Source organism: Synchiropus splendidus, chromosome 1 (genome assembly GCF_027744825.2).
Source record: "Synchiropus splendidus isolate RoL2022-P1 chromosome 1, RoL_Sspl_1.0, whole genome shotgun sequence".
NCBI lineage: Eukaryota > Metazoa > Chordata > Actinopteri > Syngnathiformes > Callionymidae > Synchiropus > Synchiropus splendidus.
This window is the reverse complement of record NC_071334.1, coordinates 66,536,098-66,554,592: the sequence shown is the minus strand read 5'-3', so window position 1 is coordinate 66,554,592 and position 18,495 is coordinate 66,536,098. Positions and strand designations below refer to the sequence as shown.

The 18,495-nt window shown below is 41.5% G+C and overlaps 2 protein-coding genes across 6 annotated transcripts; one reads left to right on the top strand and one right to left on the bottom strand.

The window, feature by feature from the left end:
* Nucleotides 1-3,630: 3,630 nt before the first annotated feature.
* On the bottom strand, nucleotides 3,631-6,935 carry LOC128765103 (complement C1q-like protein 2). Its single transcript, XM_053875561.1, has 2 exons — nucleotides 6,164-6,935; nucleotides 3,631-5,289 (listed from the first exon to the last, which is right to left on the bottom strand). Exons 1-2 carry the CDS (start codon nucleotides 6,761-6,763, stop codon nucleotides 5,110-5,112), a joined length of 780 nt encoding a protein of 259 aa, XP_053731536.1. The 5' UTR covers nucleotides 6,764-6,935; the 3' UTR covers nucleotides 3,631-5,109.
* Nucleotides 6,936-10,400: 3,465 nt separating this feature from the next.
* steap3 (STEAP family member 3, metalloreductase) lies at nucleotides 10,401-18,416 on the top strand. 5 transcript variants are annotated; one of them, XM_053862377.1, is made up of 7 exons: nucleotides 10,401-10,515; nucleotides 11,064-11,297; nucleotides 11,550-11,816; nucleotides 12,338-12,865; nucleotides 14,040-14,204; nucleotides 17,202-17,488; nucleotides 17,682-18,416. In XM_053862377.1, exons 2-7 carry the CDS (start codon nucleotides 11,070-11,072, stop codon nucleotides 17,710-17,712), a joined length of 1,506 nt encoding a protein of 501 aa, XP_053718352.1. In that variant the 5' UTR covers nucleotides 10,401-10,515; nucleotides 11,064-11,069; the 3' UTR covers nucleotides 17,713-18,416. The 5 variants fall into 5 exon arrangements, with proteins under 5 accessions (XP_053718352.1, XP_053718332.1, XP_053718370.1 ...); XM_053862357.1 differs by lacking the exon at nucleotides 10,401-10,515 and adding an exon at nucleotides 10,522-10,676; XM_053862395.1 differs by lacking the exons at nucleotides 10,401-10,515; nucleotides 17,202-17,488 and adding an exon at nucleotides 10,522-10,676.
* The last annotated feature ends 79 nt before the right edge of the window (nucleotides 18,417-18,495 follow it).

Below are 18,495 nucleotides of genomic sequence, written 5' to 3'. Positions count from 1 at the left end.
GATATTTTGGAGGAAGAGTGAGCCATTTTCAGGCTGCGCATGCAATGCAGGTCAATCCTGATGCAATGACCTTAGACATTTACAGCGGATAACTTCTTATTTGGAATGGCATGTGGATTACTTTTGAATTAGTGAGTATTGGCACAAGAAGTTGAATTTTACGACTGAAGCTGTAAACCTGTTTTTCATATTCAGAGTTGTCACGATGCAGAAATTTAAAACTCGATATCGATTCCCAAGAACGTATTCGATTACAATTTCAGTTCTGTAATATAGACAAAATAGACATTTTTATTGGCTAGAAAAACACAAGTACACATTATTAATGGAGTAAACCTTTATAACAAACAACCAACCAACCCAAACTGTATTCTTAACTCAACACAATGCCAGTATGATTTGCTGTGCTGCAGTTTATCACTCGACATCTGTCTTCATGAGTCAGGACTTGTGTATCATCTGTCCATCTCAGGCTGCTCACTCCGAATAGACTTCCTTTGACCTTGTCACGTCTTAGCAGTGAGTATCTGAAGTGTTTGCTGACCTCATGTTTTACAATAACGCTCTGCTCATATTAACAAATGACTAATAGCTCAAGAGATTTTGGCTCAGAGAAGTAGAACTGTCTCCTGGAGGCCAAATGTCTTCCCTCGGCAAGTGCTAACACTTTTGACAGCACCAACTATTATCAACACTGACTGCTGTTTTCGGTTCTTCTCATTGATGGAAATCAGCTACTAGTTAGGGAAAGTCAATGCAGATGCAAATACGAACTGATGCTTATAGTGAAGATTTTTTTGTTTTGAGATACATTTGGAAGCTGCAGGAGCAACAGAAACATGACACAGAAGAAGAGAACATTTTGCTCTGACCTTATCCTCACTGAGCTACCTGTCATCTGTCTTGTCTGCCATGTTTTTTGTTTGTTTTGAGTTGTGTGACGAGTTAAAAGGCACCCAAAGGGGCGGGGCTACACACTTTCAGCACCGCCAACAGCGGCCTTTTTAAAACACAAATAAAAAATGCTCGTGATTCAACACCAAAAGATATCGATAGGGTGATATTGCCTCAGTTCATATCCCTATCTGTTTCAGCATCAATATTCCCATGATATATATATATATATATATATATATATATATATATATATATATATATATATATATATATATATATATATATATATATATATATATATATACTTTTGTTAACTCTAGAAACAATCGGTTTGATTTTGTGTTATGTGTTATGTTATGAAAATGTGTTATGATCCGCCATGTTAACAGAATTAAAAAGGTGTTTTATTTCATGTCCATTTCATCTGAAATCCTGAAATAATCTTTTGATGGCTGACTACTGCTTTACAGAGGAAAAGGCAGAGATGTGGGAGATCATAAACTCAGAAGATAAAGCCTGGAGGAGAATAGATAGATAGATACGGAGATATCCAGAAGAACATAAAAGCGTGTGATTGATCATTCTCTTGTCCTTTTGCTGCGGATTACGGAGATGAGCTTTTGACAGATTAGGCTTTTTCTTGCCTGCGAGTCATTCCCCGTGGATGCAGATGAGCTCCCATGTCTCTCGACAGTTTTGACAGATTTCCAAAAGGTAATAAAGAGGTTTACTGGTCACTGTAATTCTGAGTTTTACATTTTATGGTTCGGCTGCAGCTTGAGTGCTGGAGTCAGATTTAATGGACTTGTGGTGACCCCGAGGTCTGTGCCAACATGCTGAATCTAAATGACCGTTTTGATGTCCCTCGCTCCAACAATTCCAAAATATAAAAACGACGTAAAATGCCGCTAATTTTGCTACATTAAATCATCAAATCCTAAGGCATCCTTTGCAAACAAAATGAAGCCACAATTTTGACGTCTTTTAGATTTGTCGCTGCTCTGACTGCTGGACAGATGACACGGTGCAGTCAGTGCACTGGAGGGATTCAAAGGATTCAAACGTACTTTCTACCACAGTTGAAACACTTACATTGGCAAAAGATGGTTATTGTCAAGCTGGTCATTTGCCAAGCGTATGTCTGTTCGACTTCCTGGTCTGACGATGGATGCCTCACAGTCAGAAACGGAGAATTCCAGAGAATCCTACAATTTCTTATTGATTCTAAACAGGCAATGACTCTTGGTGCCCATCCCTGGTCATAAAGCACTTTAACTTTGTCTGTGTGACATTGTGCACTTTTGCCACGTCGACATGTTTTGTTACACAGCACTTCCTGCAGGTTTAAAGATTTGTGAAGTTTCACCGCTTCATATACTGAAGCTGTTTGGGTCAGTGTCATTTTCTGCTCGTGCTTCACCAAAACCATGACATGAGCAAACTATGATGTTGAATATAAATAAACATATGTCAATTTAAATATCGTCGTGATGTGATTTTGTTACGGAGTATTTGGACTTGTAAAGATGAAAAAGGAAAAACGTATTGTCTCCTACTTGTTTTACAATGATGGCGCCTTCGAGACAACATTGTGAAAGTGGACTGATGTATTCAGTGAGTCAGTGTTCCACTTATTATTATTCCATGTTTAAACATGCAGACACACCAGCAGAGACTCAGCCTCGTGTTGTGTTCATGCTGACGGATGTGAGAAACCACCTTGTCATTAACTTTGGTCTCCAGCAAAGCAAACGGTTGACCTGCTTCATTTGAACAACAGGACAAGGAGACAACATCTTAATGGAGGTTTATCTCAGCAGATGTGCCAATATTTGTTTTCAATCATTCCCATTTAAATTGACAGTCTCACTGTGTAAACAGATGTTTGCCGTGTCCTCAAGTTTGACGAAACTAAACAAACGCATCTTAATTAGAGGGTGGCTTCAGTGTTTTAATCTGCTGGAACTCAGATCACGTTGATGGTGAAGTCGCTGGCATTGCTCTAACTCTCACTACTAGATATCAAAGGGTGTTTTGTAAAGCAGGATTAAATATGACTGGCATTGCCGTATTTGTCCTGTATATACAGTATATTGGGCAGGAACTAATTTTGATTTGTTAATTTCACACAAAAATCATTAAGGCGAACAACAGATGAATGAAATGTTTCTCTCATAGGGAAAATTTTCACAACTTTTTGGTGCACTTCATTGTACAATGTGACTAATCCATAGGGACCTGATGTTTACGCTTATGAGCACATACTCAACTAAAATTTGAACATTCTGGTTTCAAATATTAAAATGTGATTTATCAAGATTCATTTATTAACAGTTCTCTGACTAATTAGACAATATTTAAACCCAGCACCACAAATAATAACAAATAATAATAATGATAAAATCTACTGGTGTATATACACCCAGTTTTCCCAGTTTGCAATTACACTCTCTTACCAGCGGCGCCGCCAAAACCAATAATTTTTAATCGACTCATTGCTGCGTTAATACTGAAATTTTACCAAGTTCAGAAAAATTGACCTGCCATCCTTATGCTTCTTCCATTAGTGTGTAAGTACTATTTAAATGTAATGTGCACTACTTTTATGATGAATTAATCTTACCTGTTATATTTGTCGCTGCATATACACAAGTGTTGAATCCTCTTTTCTTTCTCTTCAAGTAGCCCCGCAAGCATTACTTAAACAGATTTATTGATTCACATGATAAATAATTCATCCAGGCGTCATGTCACACATCGAATTACACGTGTATACAGGAGACACAACAGGGTTTGATAATACATCACGCTGGTTAGCTCACAAAGTTCTCCTCAGATGATTAAATTAGCTAAACGGAGAGTAGATACAGCAGAGTGAAGGGTTGGAATGCAGAATAGAAGTGACAATGGCACGATCAACTCTTTTGTTGCTACTGGACACGTTCAGTTAGTGGATGATTTATGGCCACGGCGCCTTCCTGCACCCTTGTCATCTGACTGTTTTCATGCTACATGTCTGGTTTGGGCTCACTTTATCATAGTTTGGGAATGTTCCCTGGACAATGGACTTGAATATCACTAACACACATACCGTACTGACAGTCCAGGTTATGGGATGGCTGATGACTTTAAACACAGCTGATATTCCACAGAGACTGTCTGAGTCACAAGTCAGCATTTGTGCCCCGTGTGCAACTGAGACAACACAGAAGAGGGACATCAGGACTCCTCCTTGGTCATATTCCAGTCTGGACTTTTTTATTTGTGCATGGCGGGGAGTTCTGACATCAACCCAACACTCAGACTGGAGCTATGTGCAGGAACAAGCCAAATAATTGTGTTTTGGATGTCTTGTCTTATGAAGGGTTCCATTTTCGGAAGGAGGTCTTGATGGACTGGTCTGGTTTAGGAACACATCGGAATCTCAGAGGACAAAGGGAAGTGTAAAGGGCCCAAGTGTAGTCACAAAGACACGAGACTGAGAATATCATTGCAGACTAGCGTCTCTAAAAAGAGATGCTTCACCATGTACATTTGTGGTGGCCCAACAACACACTGGTTCTATGCATCTTCATCATCCGCCTATGGAGACTCCCTGATCTGAGACTAACCCGAGACTGAGAGCAAAGCATACAAGTCCATGACTGGGCCTCGATAAGGAGGCTAAGGAAGCTGATGAGGATAAGGAGGCTGAGTCCAAGACTGAGGCCAAATTGACAACAGAATAGTGATGCACAAGTCTATTAGCCATATGGACACACAGTTATGTCTTACTGCAAAAGAAACAGCTTTCAGTGAGGCAAATAAGTAGTTTATTCTGTGGTCAGTTTGGTCTTGGTCTAACTCCTCCTCAAAGGTCTTGGTCTTCTCTCTGTCTCTGTGTGATCTGGTCTCAGTCTCGACCGAAGTCTGCAATGATAATCTTATTTGAGTTGGTTAAGATTCCAATGAAACCGAATTTAATAGAATAAAGCTGGTGAAACTATCCTTTTCAGAATCTTCATTTCCAGTATTTTTCCTCCTTGCCTGCAACAATATGGCTGGATGAGTGACAGAAGTTCTGGGTGCGATGGTTACAGCTGCCATGGAGGATGTGGATTTTTGTAAGACAAAACAAGGCAGCTTGTGTTTTGCGGACATGATAAAACCATTATGTCTAAACCACATATTAAATATTGTGTATCAGTGAGAGTCCGCGATCCGTGCTGCTGGTTAGTCGGGGTATAAGATGAAGCCCGAGAAGGTGCTGTATTTGTTGTTGTTTCCACCATGAGCTTTCCCGCCATCCAGTTTGACGTAGACTTCGTCACCAGAGTCCAAGTGCAGCACGGCGCTGTTGCTGGCGTAATCGTAGTTCTGGTCGGCATCCTGAGCGATGGCGCTCGCCCGGACCTGGAACACAGACTCGTTTCAGTGATGCGGACAGAACAGTTGAGGTGCTGGCTTTACAGGTATAGTAACAAGATTAACTAGCATCAGCAATAATTCAAATTCAGTTCGAGCTTCTTTGCAAAGTGTATTGATTGTGCCATTTAAACTTAGCTTGATGAGAGGGATTCTGTGGCCTGGGGGTCTCATATGAACGTAGATGTAAGAAAGTGACCATTATAGTCCATTGTCAACCAATATCATCAGTGTTTTACTAATTCATTTTATTTGTGTATTTTGTGTCCTGACTGAGTGCAGAGAAACCCACTTAAACTTAAAAAAATAAAATAAAATACACACCTGTGAGACAAATAAATTATTATTTTTATTTGCTCTATAAGATGTTTTTTTTTTAAGATAACTTATATATCAACTCGTTTTTTCTATAATTTTTTTTTCATATTTTATTATACAGTCTTTATTTTTAAAAAGCCATTTTCCCTTGTACTTTTTGTCAAATTATTCACTACAGTTTAACTGTTTTGATTTTCAGTCTTAACACATTTTGTCTCATGCAAATCTTATTTGGGCTGGAGTTGTATTGACAACTTCACTTCAAAAAATATTTAAAATATCTCTTCATTGTGCAACTTTGACACACCTTGAACAAAACATATTTATTGACTCACTGAAAGTTATTTATTTATTCATGACATTTGAATATCGAATAAAATTGTCATTTTTCATTTGTATAAACGTTATTCCTTCGTCGAAATTGAATGATGTTGCGTAAAATATGAGAGGCGCGTTTTGGCAAAGCATTTGCACCAGACGGTCCGTCTAGCATCACCATCTGACATTACAGTACCATTTACTTCATTACGACTTCAGGAACTACCTGTCCGTTTTTGCAGAGGTCGGCCCACATGCTGGTTCCGTCTCCTCCTCGCATCAACACGTGGTAGGTGAAGTAGTAGATCCCGGAGACTTGGCATGTAAACTTCCCGGTGCTGGGGTCATACAGGTTCCCTAAGTTTGTGATCACATCGTCGAACTTCAGCACCTCGTACCCCTCGTGTGGGTTCTTCAGACCCACGTAAAAAGCGATCCTGAGGCTGCTGCTGCCGGTGGAGTTTTGCGCGTCCAAGTCCGCGTCCTCGGCACCGGCTGATCCGGTCAGAGCCGGGAAGATGATCTTGCCATTGCCGCGCTGACCCGGGGGTCCCCTGGGTCCTGGGGGTCCCGGCTCCCCCGGTGGTCCGCGGGGTCCAGGTTTGCCTTGTCGCCCTGGCTCTCCGCGGCTCCCCTGAGCCATCGGCGGCAGAGGATCGATTCCATTTCCGTTCTGAACCTCTACAGAGACGGTTCCTCCTGCTTTCGGACTGTAGGGGTCACAGATCATCCTACAGGTTCCCATCATCTCATAGTAGTGGGCTGAGGTCTCCGGGGGGCGCAGGAGCAGCACGGGGACGAGCACGACCAGAACCAGCAGCAGCATCGCGACAGCTGTCACCAGCAGGACCACCGACCACTTCCTTCGGGTGGTTGTTGGACCCAAGGAGGACAGTAAATCCGCGGAGCCGTTGTGGGGGGCAATGGTGGCAAAAGTCTGGTGGACTTTGGAGAGGACCCGGTGACTTAGGAGAGCATATCCCGGACAAACCAGCCTCCGCTGCAGCGGCTCTGACCAGGAGAGGAGGCGCGTTTGGATGGAAGGATGCGCGCCAGAGACGCGTCCATTTATCAAGCGAACCGAGGACGTGACCGGATGGGGGACGAGGAGCTCTTCAAAATAAAAGACAGACAGGAAACGGTAAACTGATGCTTGTGTATTAAAATTTTCTGTATTTATGTATTTAACAATTTCAAATTCCAAAAAAAAGGTGAACACAGATTGATTGGAAGAGATGTGTAGCTTTTCTTGTATATAAATCCACGACTGGGTTTGTGGACCATTGTCAAATGGTTGATTAAGCATTATTATGTTTCTATTTCATTTTTCCAAAGCCTCTACAAACCACATGCTTTATTTCTAAAATATTCAAAAAAATGTCCCCAGGCACATCTCTGCACATTGAAATTATTTAAAGGCTTGTGACTTTCATTGAATAATACCTACCTTTTATTATTGATATACCACCACAAAGGTCCCCCATAATAGAGTGTGTTATCTTTACTCCAAACAATTACAAAGTCATGCGGTAGATTGTCTTTCCATATATTTATATACACTCTAAACAAACATTCTACAAACACATTCTAAAAAAAATGGAGTCTGTCTATGCTATGTTTAGTTTCCGTCCTTCTTTTCAGCGCCTCAAATGCACCCGCACATCTCTCCTACAGCTCTTGATAGAGAGGGCTGGCAATATCTGTCAGGGTTTTGACACGTCTGGGTCCGAACGGCCTGGCTGCAGGGACACGCCTGATGTCTTGTTTTTCTGAGAGGGAGACCAGCGAGCCATGAATTTAGATTCTGTTTCGGATTAAGATTCTGTGCCTGTTCACAGGTGATCATTGTCTTCTGCATGTCAATGTCTTTGGTGCCTCATTAGTGTCTGCATTTTTTTTGCCTGCATGAATATGAAGTCTCTTGAAATCCTCTGTTAAATAGTTTTAATGGGAGCACAGGCCTCCATCCCCAGCTTCGGCTTGAGAGCTCAGGGCCGTGTGGTGAAATCTGCAGAGGTCGAGGATGAGGCTTTAGCCGAAACCCTGTGGTGACACTGTAGACAACCCCCCTGCTGCAATCCCCCTTTAAGCGATTCCAACTTGTGCTCAGCTCGGCTTTAACTCTCCACAACACCAGTCTGGCTGGGAGGCTCATGTCTGGAGGGGAGCGAGTGAGAGTCAAGTCATGCAAGGACGGTCAGGTTAAACCGAAGAACCGCTGGAAAAGATACAGACGACGGAAATATAAGAACAAACCTTAAATCTAGCAATACATTTATTTTTATTCTCACTCAGACTCCATGACCTTTACTCACGGACAGAACAATGAACCGAGGCTGCAGGCGGCAGAACAAACACAGCACTGTAATATTCGGCTTCCGTTGTACCAGTTGTAGTTGTTACTGTTTTATCATTCTACAAATGAAGGATGCTGCATCGGATCAGGACACGTATTCTTATGTCCGTTGTTGCTGACCTACTTTACACTCTGACTAGATTAATCTAACTGTTTGAGCACACAAACGCTGGCCACGAGTCAAAATCAAGGCCTGGGGAGCACAACTGGCCTGCTATGCCTATTTTGTCCACTAGAGCATGACCTGCTTTAAAATAGGCTTGAAAAGTGGATGGCTAAAGGCGTCATCTCCAGGAATTAAAGTGTGTTTTATGAAGTGACGCGACACCCTGTGACTCCAGATTTTTTTTTACCACCATTAAGGGGGTTGTGTGATTGTCGTCCTAAATCTCAGTCAAAATTTCACTAAAACAGATGAATTTCAATGAAAATTTCTGAATATATTGATAAAAGGGAAAGGGAAAGGGACGGATGGTTACATGTTGAAGCCTTGTTGCTGCAGGGGTTTCTCATTGTTCTCCCAAGTGTGGTGTGCAAGGTAATCCAGAAGTCTACCGCCACCTGCTGTTCCTCTGTTCAGGCGCTCTCGCGCTACCAACAGGGTCAGGATATGCAGCGTCCGGTGGTACAGGTGCTTCAGCTGTATCGTCATGCATCAACATGCAGTGCAAAAAGCAGACTCCTGCGTCATCATAGGATGCAAAAGGAACTTGACGATACTCAATGTTTGAAACCTTGGGAGAGAGAATGTGTGGCTCAAATGCTGAGACGACGCTTGGTCAGTCTACCGAGACTACAGTTGTGTTGCGGCATCCTCAGTCACGAGGACTCAACCTCTCCTTAGGAAGAAGGAGCTGAGCCAAAATGCAAAGCTTTTGACTCGCCTGCTGGACGTCTCTCTGGAGAGGTATCCCCGTGGAGGTGCTGCAGCAGGTTTCTGAGCTTCTGTGGTGTGGCTGCTGCTCCCACGATCCCACCTCAGTATAGACGGACGGATGTTCAGATTAGTCGGATCTGTTGGATTTTAGATTTTAACCGTTTGTTGGTTAAGACACCCCTAACTTTCACTATTTTGCCTGGCACTTTTGGTGCTTTTGCTTCTAAACCATGGGAACTACATGCTTATTTATAAAATACTTAGCTGTAAATATATCAGTGCAATATTCCTTATTTATGCATGTTTTTGTTACTTACAGTAGCAGTTTGTTTGACTAATCCTCAGTTCTGGGAGGAGTTGATGGCTTGATGATGATGTCTGTATCCAGAGAAGGTCAATCCACAGTGTTAAATGTGAATCAAATGTCACATGATGTTATTGTTGGTTAGACACCAACGGGACAGAGGGGAGAAGTTGCAGCATCAGCTCCTGTCCTATCATGTGACCCTAATCCCATCTGAAGCCACTGGAGACACCTCGACCCTGAAACTCACGAGGAAGACCGTGTTACAATCCGACAGTCCGGTCCCGTCACATATGAACATCAGGCTGTTAAATACATTGCAAGGAGTACGATGACTAAGCTTTTTATTCTGAGTCACAGTGGTTCCCTGCAAACCCCAAGATGCTGCAGATGAACTGCACAGGAAACTCATGTTTGATCTGCCTTCATTTTTATGTAATTTTTAGAAGCATGCCACATTTTGCATATAAATGTTAATATTAATATTTATGTGAAATTTTGCTGAAGACAATTTAATACATTAGGTTTACCCCCAAACCCACCATTTAATAGCAATGAACGAGTCACAAAAATGAGGTTAGAAAGTATGCATGGATGTGTGCGCGTGTGACTCTAATGCTGCAGTCGGAGCCCTGGGGATTTAACCTTTTGCAAGTGGCAAAGGCAGATATGATAAAGTCATGTTGACAGTCTGTAACCTTGAGTCACATGACTTTTCATGTTATACACAACACAAAAGTAAGCGGTTTATCCTCAGCATATGTTCTGCATGTGGAAATAATATCATAACGAATGCATGACTTGAATGAACTCTGACGCCTGTGGCTGAAAGATGACGGTTGACATGCATTTCGAGAACACAACCGCTGTGTGTATTTTGTGTGTAGACACGCTGCGGTTCCTCAGAGAGCGCGAGGGCAGTTGAATGGAGTCTGTTGGCGTTCTTATCTGTCTGTCACACATTGGGGGCGTGGTGAGGGCGTGGTCTGGCCCGTGACGTCACGTCACCAGGAAGAAGCGTACGTGCGTCGAGGTTGAGAGGTGAGTTGTGCGTGGGAACTCTCCGAAAAAGTGTTCTCATTACCTCGTATATATTTTCTTAATTGTAACGGGAAGTTGTTTGTGGAGAAATACAACTTTGAGCTGCGAGGAATTGACTTTTATAGAGCGTTTTAAAAGTTCCGCTCAGGACATAAGGCAAGGTTGTTGATGTCCTACTTTGGTACCTTCGTTAAAATGTCTGTATGTTGTTATTGTTACTATTATACTATCCACGCGACTGGTTCCTGCATAGTATTATACACGTCGTCAAATCATCTTAATTTAACGTGTGTTTGGGAACAGTGCAGCAGAGTTTTGATACAGTTCAGTGTTTTATTTAGGATTTCCAAAAACACTCTGGTGCATTTCATTTAACTTGGATTTTATTGAATAGCATGAATATTTGTGTGGTTTCACACGTGTGGTCCCATTTCCATGTTAATTTTTAGGTTAAAACATCTAGGTTAGTACCTGTACATGTATCAAAAATATTGAGTCTTGACCTTGAGCAACTCAACAACGGGTCTGATTTATGGAAACATTTCCAGGCAGAGATGCCTGATCAGATGTCCCAGCGTCTAATTCGGGGGAGGGATGGCGTGGGACTCTCCAGACACTTTGAAGCCTCCACGTCGGAGCCTGGTGATCCAGTGATCGCCATCATCGGCTCAGGGGATTACTCCCGCTCTCTCGCCACAAGGCTGGTGGCCTCCGGCTACCAGGTGGTGGTCGGGAGTCGAAACCCCAAAAGATCTGCGTCTTTGTTTCCAGAAGAAACAGAGGTAACACACACATTCTGCCTTGATTCTGACAGTCTATAATTGGTGTTTTAGTTTCAACCGAATGTTGTCGCTATGGTGTTGATGTCTGTGTCTTCAAATCTAGATAATGACTTGTATGTTTAGGCATGGGAACTGAGTAAATCCTCTCATCACAGTCATCGCATATATTCATGGACGGCTATGACCTGTGTCATGAGATCATTCATTTGAAATATAAAATACATGAAGACTACGTTTATTCTGTTTCATCAGGTGACCTCTCAGAAGGAGGCAGCTAGCCAAGCAGACCTGGTGTTTGTGGCGGTCTTCCCCGAACACTACTCAACGCTGGTGGAACTGAAGCCAACACTGGCAGGAAAGATTCTTGTTGATGTTAGCAATGTCTTATATATCAGAGAAGCTGGACCGTCCAGTGCAGAACAGCTGGCTGACCTGTTTCCGGAGAGTTTCGTCGTAAAAGGCTTCAACACTGTATCTGCCTGGGCACTCCAGATTGGTCCCCGCGATGGAAGCAAGCAGGTATGTGGTTTTATAGTTTGAAGGGTGGAATGAAAGATCCTGGACTGAGCAGTGGATAACTGATTATGTACGTATGACACAATCGAAACCATGGCATAGTGAATTCACCAATCCCCAGCAAGGGGTCTTTGTTGGACAGTTGATAAACAATGTAGCTTAATATTAGTGATGACCCAGTGAGGCTTCTTGAAACCGAAGCTTATTTTTAGAGATCAGTAGCACTGTTGGTTTAAAAATGATGGAAGTTTCATTGAGCAGAGAGAGCCATCTGGTGGTCTCTGAAAATAAGGACACTGTTTCATGAAGCCTCACCAGCCCATCACTACTTAATATGTACAATGATGCCAGGGACTGGAGTATATTGGGGCGTACTTGTTGCTAGTGGATGAAAATACCGATTATATTCTGACAATAAATCTTTGTGTGATGTACCTTTCGAACATATTTTTTAAGTTTTTAAGACATTTTGACATGAGTATTGTCATGCATCTAATATGTGTCCTCTTGTCATTTGTCCTCAGGTCTTCTTGTGTAGTAATAGTTCTTCTGCTAAAAGCGCCGTCATGCAGCTGTGTAGAAGAATGGGCTTCACTCCTGTCGACATGGGCTTCCTCTCCTCCTCCCTGCAGATTGAAAATCTCCCACTCCTTCTCTTCCCCTCCTGGAAAATGCCCGTCTTCTGCACCATCTCCCTCTTTGTCGTCTTCTACCTCTACAACTTTGTCCACGATGTTTTGCATCCTCTCATCACAGCTGGCAAGAAAACTTTTTACAAAATGCCCATCGACACCGTCAACATCACCTTACCATGCGTGGCCTTGGTCCAGTTGTCTCTTGTTTACATACCTGGACTGTTGGCAGCTTTTCTCCAACTTTATCGAGGCACTAAATACAATCCTTTTCCCAACTGGCTGGACCTTTGGCTCACAAGGAGGAAGCAGTTTGGACTTTGCAGTTTCCTGTGTGCAGCACTGCACGCAGTCTACAGTCTCTGCCTGCCAATGAGAAAGTCTGCAAAATACAAGCTACTTAACGCTGCTTTCAAACAGGTGAGCGAGAGGCTGAGGTCTCACCTCAGTCAATTATTTTCTTTCTAACGTCCAGCGTCCTTTAATATTCAACCCATTCAACTGTTTAGTGGCATTTAAATTCTGGAAGAGTGGTTCACCTAGTCAAAGGTGAATCATTCAATATTTCTACTCGGCAGCGACGACAAGTAATAATAATGATAATAATGATAATAATTATCCATCTGCTTAAGCTTCAGGTCACAACATCATTAACATGTGACTAAAAATAGAATTAAAGTCAGACTGTTGACAAAACTGTTAGACATGACACACGACCGACAGCACAGTGTAGTATAAAAGCATAAATGTAATATAACAATAAATCAACTAACCCAGAAATGATCAATTGTCACATCAAAGTCCTTCAAAAGATCACACGGAAAAGCCATCCTGATTTCCTCAAAGGACCTAATGGAAAAAAGCTCCATTCCCTTTTCACCTGTTGTTACACTGTAGCAAGTTACAATGCTAATCTGTGTTTTAGGAGCAATAGTTTAAATGACACTCAAATCCAAAGAGAAAACTCAATTGTATAAGATATTTTTTTAGCGTCATTTATAAAACATTGTAGCAAATTTGAGATGTTGTAATGAGGCTTCAATAAAAAAAAGTTTTTTTATTAAATTGGACAACAATGTAATATATTACATTAAATTACATTGGATGACCGTGATCTTGTTTGATATCAGAATGTTACACAACAGGGTGGACGTGCTCCAGTGATGAGCAACATAAAGTGCTTAGAACAACCATGTGCTTCTATCTTGATTTCTGATATACACATTGTATAATAATATAATTGAATCCCGCCCATAATTCTAATACATAATAATCAATGTAAATCATCCTTCACATCCATCACAGGGAGTCAAATTTGTACCCACTGTTTTCATAAATTATTGGCGCACAGAAGAGTAGTGTGCAGTTCAAGTATGTCCAGTAACTTTGCCTCTTATCTCTTCTTCTTAACTGTTTTTTCTTTTGATAATTATATAAGAACAAATATATAGAAATCTAATGGTCACCAACATGCCATTGACAAATACCCAGAATACGACTGTGTCCTTGTAAACATGGAAACATTGTTAGTTAACATGCTTAGTTTCGTCTGCTAGATATCTAAGTTGAAAACTTAAAATCTTGTCCACAACAGGTGAAGGAAGGTGTTGAGGACTCGTGGGTGGACGAGGAGGTGTGGAGGATGGAGCTCTATCTGTCTGTGGGCATCATGGCGCTGGGCCTCCTGTCTCTGTTGGCCATCACCTCTCTGCCGTCAGTGGCCAACAGTGTCAACTGGAGGGAGTTCAGCTTCATTCAGGTAAAGAGTGACACACTTGACGCCTGACACGTCCAGCAAGACAGTCTTGGTGAGACGTAAACAGGCTGACTCAAAGTGTTTGCTCGTCTCCAGATGCCCCAGATTTCATGCTAAACTGTGACAAAGACATCAGCAGGACTGTGACTCACCTCATTTCCATCCTCTCTTCCTCTTCTTGTGTCTCTCTCTGTCTCTTTTTTTTTTTTTTTTTTACGGTCCTGTTAAACTAATCGGCTGTATGTCACGTTATGAGTCTGTCATAACTGTCAGCCGCATGAATCATTATAAAGCATCAGCTCCGAATGATTCCAGTCTCCGTGGGCTGGGTGCAGTTCATGAGCTGTGGAAGTAAAACACACAAGACGGAAGCTCACTTCACTTGGTCTTGCAAAGTGCTATATGAAGGAGTGACATTCATGTCTCACCAAACCACGCCACAGATTCATTTGTTTTTATTTGTAATGTGATGAAGCTCAACAGGATGAACACAGAACACTTCAGTTTAATTTCTCACAAAATTGAAATTGTATATATATATATGCAGATTGTGTAAATCACAGGTAGCTGGCAATCATCAATCATATTTAAAAATAAAAGTAGGTTCCATGTAGCTACTCTGTTATAGTTGTCAAGCTTTCGCTGATAACAAGACTGGTGGGAGACTGTGTACTCTATGATGCACCTCAGCGTGATGCTTCAGTATCTCCCCATTTATTCAACTGATCTGCTGTTGGGGGTAAGACTTCTCCTCAGAGAACCATGAAGATACTGTATTACTTCTGGCCATTTAGACAAAACAAATTGTGGGCACATTCACCTTGGTGCTTCACCCAGTTAATAATTTCAACCTGTGTCAGATAGAAAAGACTCACATGCTGTGCTGGACTCGTAATCGGGGCCATGCCGGGCAGTGGTGGGGTCGTCTCATATTTTCGGCCGGAGCCAACCAATTAAAATTCAGTGCAAATTGACAGCGCGTTGGTTCAAGCTGACCAATCAAAGATGGACCTGGTGGTGGTGGCATAGTAGAAACACAGTAGATCAAATAAAAGTTCTGTAATTCAGCGTGGTTTCCACTTGGTGGAGTCAGAACACACAGAATGAGGTCACTCCCAACCCAAACCCGGGTCATACTGCATATTTTGAACTCATTTTCCAGCTGCTGTACAGCTATTTGAAATGGTGACATCAAAGTCAAAATCATCCAATTCAATATCATTAAAAAAAAACCCTAAAGGGTTACTCAGCTTAATTGTTCTTTGAAAGAGAAAAACCACTAACTACCACCTGTCTATCTTGTTCAGATTGTCAGTGCTATTAAAGAAAATACTGTTGTAAAAGTGGTATTTTTTAATGGCTTGTAGTCTGATCTGATTCATTTTTAATTTCCTAAAAATGTTAAAATAACACCTACTTTGGCCCTTGTTTTCACCCCATTACAGTCACTGTCTCCATGACTATATATTGTTAAGAAGGTTGCAGTGTTTGTATTACTACTGAGGATCCTTCCCAGACCATGTAGGCTACAACTGAGCCTAAATAAAACAGATCAAACAAATCAATTCAACACAGCTAGAAAATTTAGCTCACATGAGCCAATTTGAGATGAATGAATTTTGCACATCTCCTTCAAATGAATGATAAGCACTGGTTTGTAGGTTTGTGAGCAGTTAGTTTCTGTGCCAATTCTCATGTGCCCATACTGCCTTCACGTGTCAATACCTCTGTGCCATTGCATTTTTCTGTGTTGTCCTCATGTAGAAGAGTCGAGTCCTGATGTCTCAGAGTTGTCCACGTCACATGAAAACTGCTGAACATGCTCTTCAAACCTAGGTGCAGCAATATCAGAGAGGAGGTTGAGGGGAGACTGTATTGGGGCCCTTCATCACTGTATCAGGGAGGAAGAAATGTTTGCGATCAATGAATGGCCCACGATGAACAGATTTTTTTTTTTTATGAGGAAGATAACGTGAGACTTGTCACAGTAGTGACACAGAAACAGCTTTGCATTTGACCAGGAAACGTCAGCATGTTAGTAACATATTACACTTTTTATGAGTTAGTATTGGTGGGGGGGTTATAAACACTGTATGATGACCGAAAAGTTCTTTCTCTTGAATGATTTTATGACATTTGATTGTGGAAATGTTTGTATTTTGAGTCATCATATTGTATTTTAGATCATATTTTAACACCTCTCAAGATTCTGCTGCAGTCATAGGTGCCATCTCTAGTTCTGACTGCACCAGTGTGAAGAACCACATTAGTCGACTTAAATCTGATGAAATTTTAAACATGCAGTGATAAAATATGGGTTACATTTTAGATTAAATAAAATTAGGGAACATATATAGATTATTTATAAGATGATTGCTTGCTTGTTTACTGTCAATAGTCAGTATTTATGATGTTGTTTAGAGTGAGCTTTTGATGACCATTCCTGAATGAAATGCAGTCAAGTATAACAAGACACAAATACTTCACAATGAGTCTTTAAAGGGTAACTGCTGGTGCACATACAAGTAGTTTAGTTATGGTAATATATGTTCCCTAATCTAAAGTCTGACCACAATATTGGATTTTTAATGGATCAACAGCTCCTGAAGCACACATCTGTGGCAACACCACTGTTTTATGTCATGTATTCTCTGTAGTCTGAGCTGCATACAACAACTCAGTGTCATCCTTGCAATTACGCTTGTTCATGTTCACAGTTCGTCACCACTACCGTTAAGAACTATTTCAAGTATTAGAGCAGTATCAAAGGACCTCAGTTGAAAGGCAGTCTGGAGCTGACACTGCACATATATAAACACAAGGAATTGTAGGACTCCATAGTCTAGTATTACTGGCCAAACTTTGTGATCCAGCGTCCAGTGCTTTTCTTTAAATCCTCAATGACGACCTGTTTGAAGATGTCCGTCATGAATTTAGAGTCGAAGATGGTGACTTTTTGTTCGAAAGAAAAGAGGCCTGACTGTCCCCTCTGGCCTTCAGTCCTCTCTAGGCTACTGTGCTCTGACCATGGCCACGCTGCACACACTTCTCTTTGGATGGGACCGAGCCTTTGATCCAGCGCACTACCACTTCTACCTTCCTCCCACGTTCATGCTGGTCCTGATCCTGCCCATCTCCGTGCTACTGGGCCGGCTGGCTCTCCTGCTCCCATGCATGGCTCTGAAGCTCAAACGGATCCGTCGCGGCTGGGAGAGGAACCACCACATCCGTTTCACCCTGCCCGCCGACGACGACTGCATCAACGGTCTGGAGGACATCAGTCAAGTGTGAGAACTGAGTGGCACTAACACGGAGCCCCCAAAGACGATTTGTTTTGAACTGGAAGTTGCAAGTCTGACACAGTCAAGTGCCTTTATAGTGTATAGTTTACCAGCAAACAATTGTGCTCTTTTGCATAAGTGAGTTGGTCGACAATTTTAATCATTTGTTTCTGATTTCTACTTTTCTTTCTCATCCTAGACATGAAGAAGTGAAGAGTCAAGAAGCATAACTGTGGCTTATTTTAAATTTGTGAAGACAGGTTTTTTTTTTTCTAATCAAAATTGCTGTATTCCTGTTGTACTTTAAATGTATGCTATTATGTTGGTGTAGTTCGCTGCCTTGTTGACAGACACGTCTGGAATGTTCACTTGCTCTTGTCGGCCAACGTTCCTGATTAGTAAAAAGATTGTCTTCCCCCACTGGAACAGAATCACCCCAAATATGTGCAGAACTGATGCTTGGTTTATGTGTGACTTTATTTAAAAACACAAGAGCTAAACTAAGCTGGAATGAAAGTGATTGTGGAGAACAACTTTCATTCACATGTCCGTCTGGACTGGTACACTGGTGATTTAGATAGATTATTTATGCTGAAGCCTTGTGTAATGTATTGTTGACTCTCTATATTTATTATAAAATGTTTTAAGAAAATGCTCAAATTCCGAGACGCTCAGAATCGCAGTGTTGCTCTTGGTGAAGAGCTTCAGTCTCACAGCAAGTTGGTCTAAGATTCAAATTCTGCACGTGTTGAACGCTTATACAGCAATTTGGAGGGCGGTGCAAGTTAAGAGAGGTTAAGAATTTGCTCTGTCTCATTTTCAGTTCGTGACATCTTTGATGACAGTGATGGATGAAAAGTATTATTATTTCTGTTTGTGTACCAAAGTTTATTTTATATGTGCGGAAAAGATTAAAAAGAAAATGGATATGAAATGAATTTTTGTTTTACTAATTCCAAAATGATGCTTGTAAATTGCATTAAATTGTTTTGTATTCAAATTATCGGAACAGT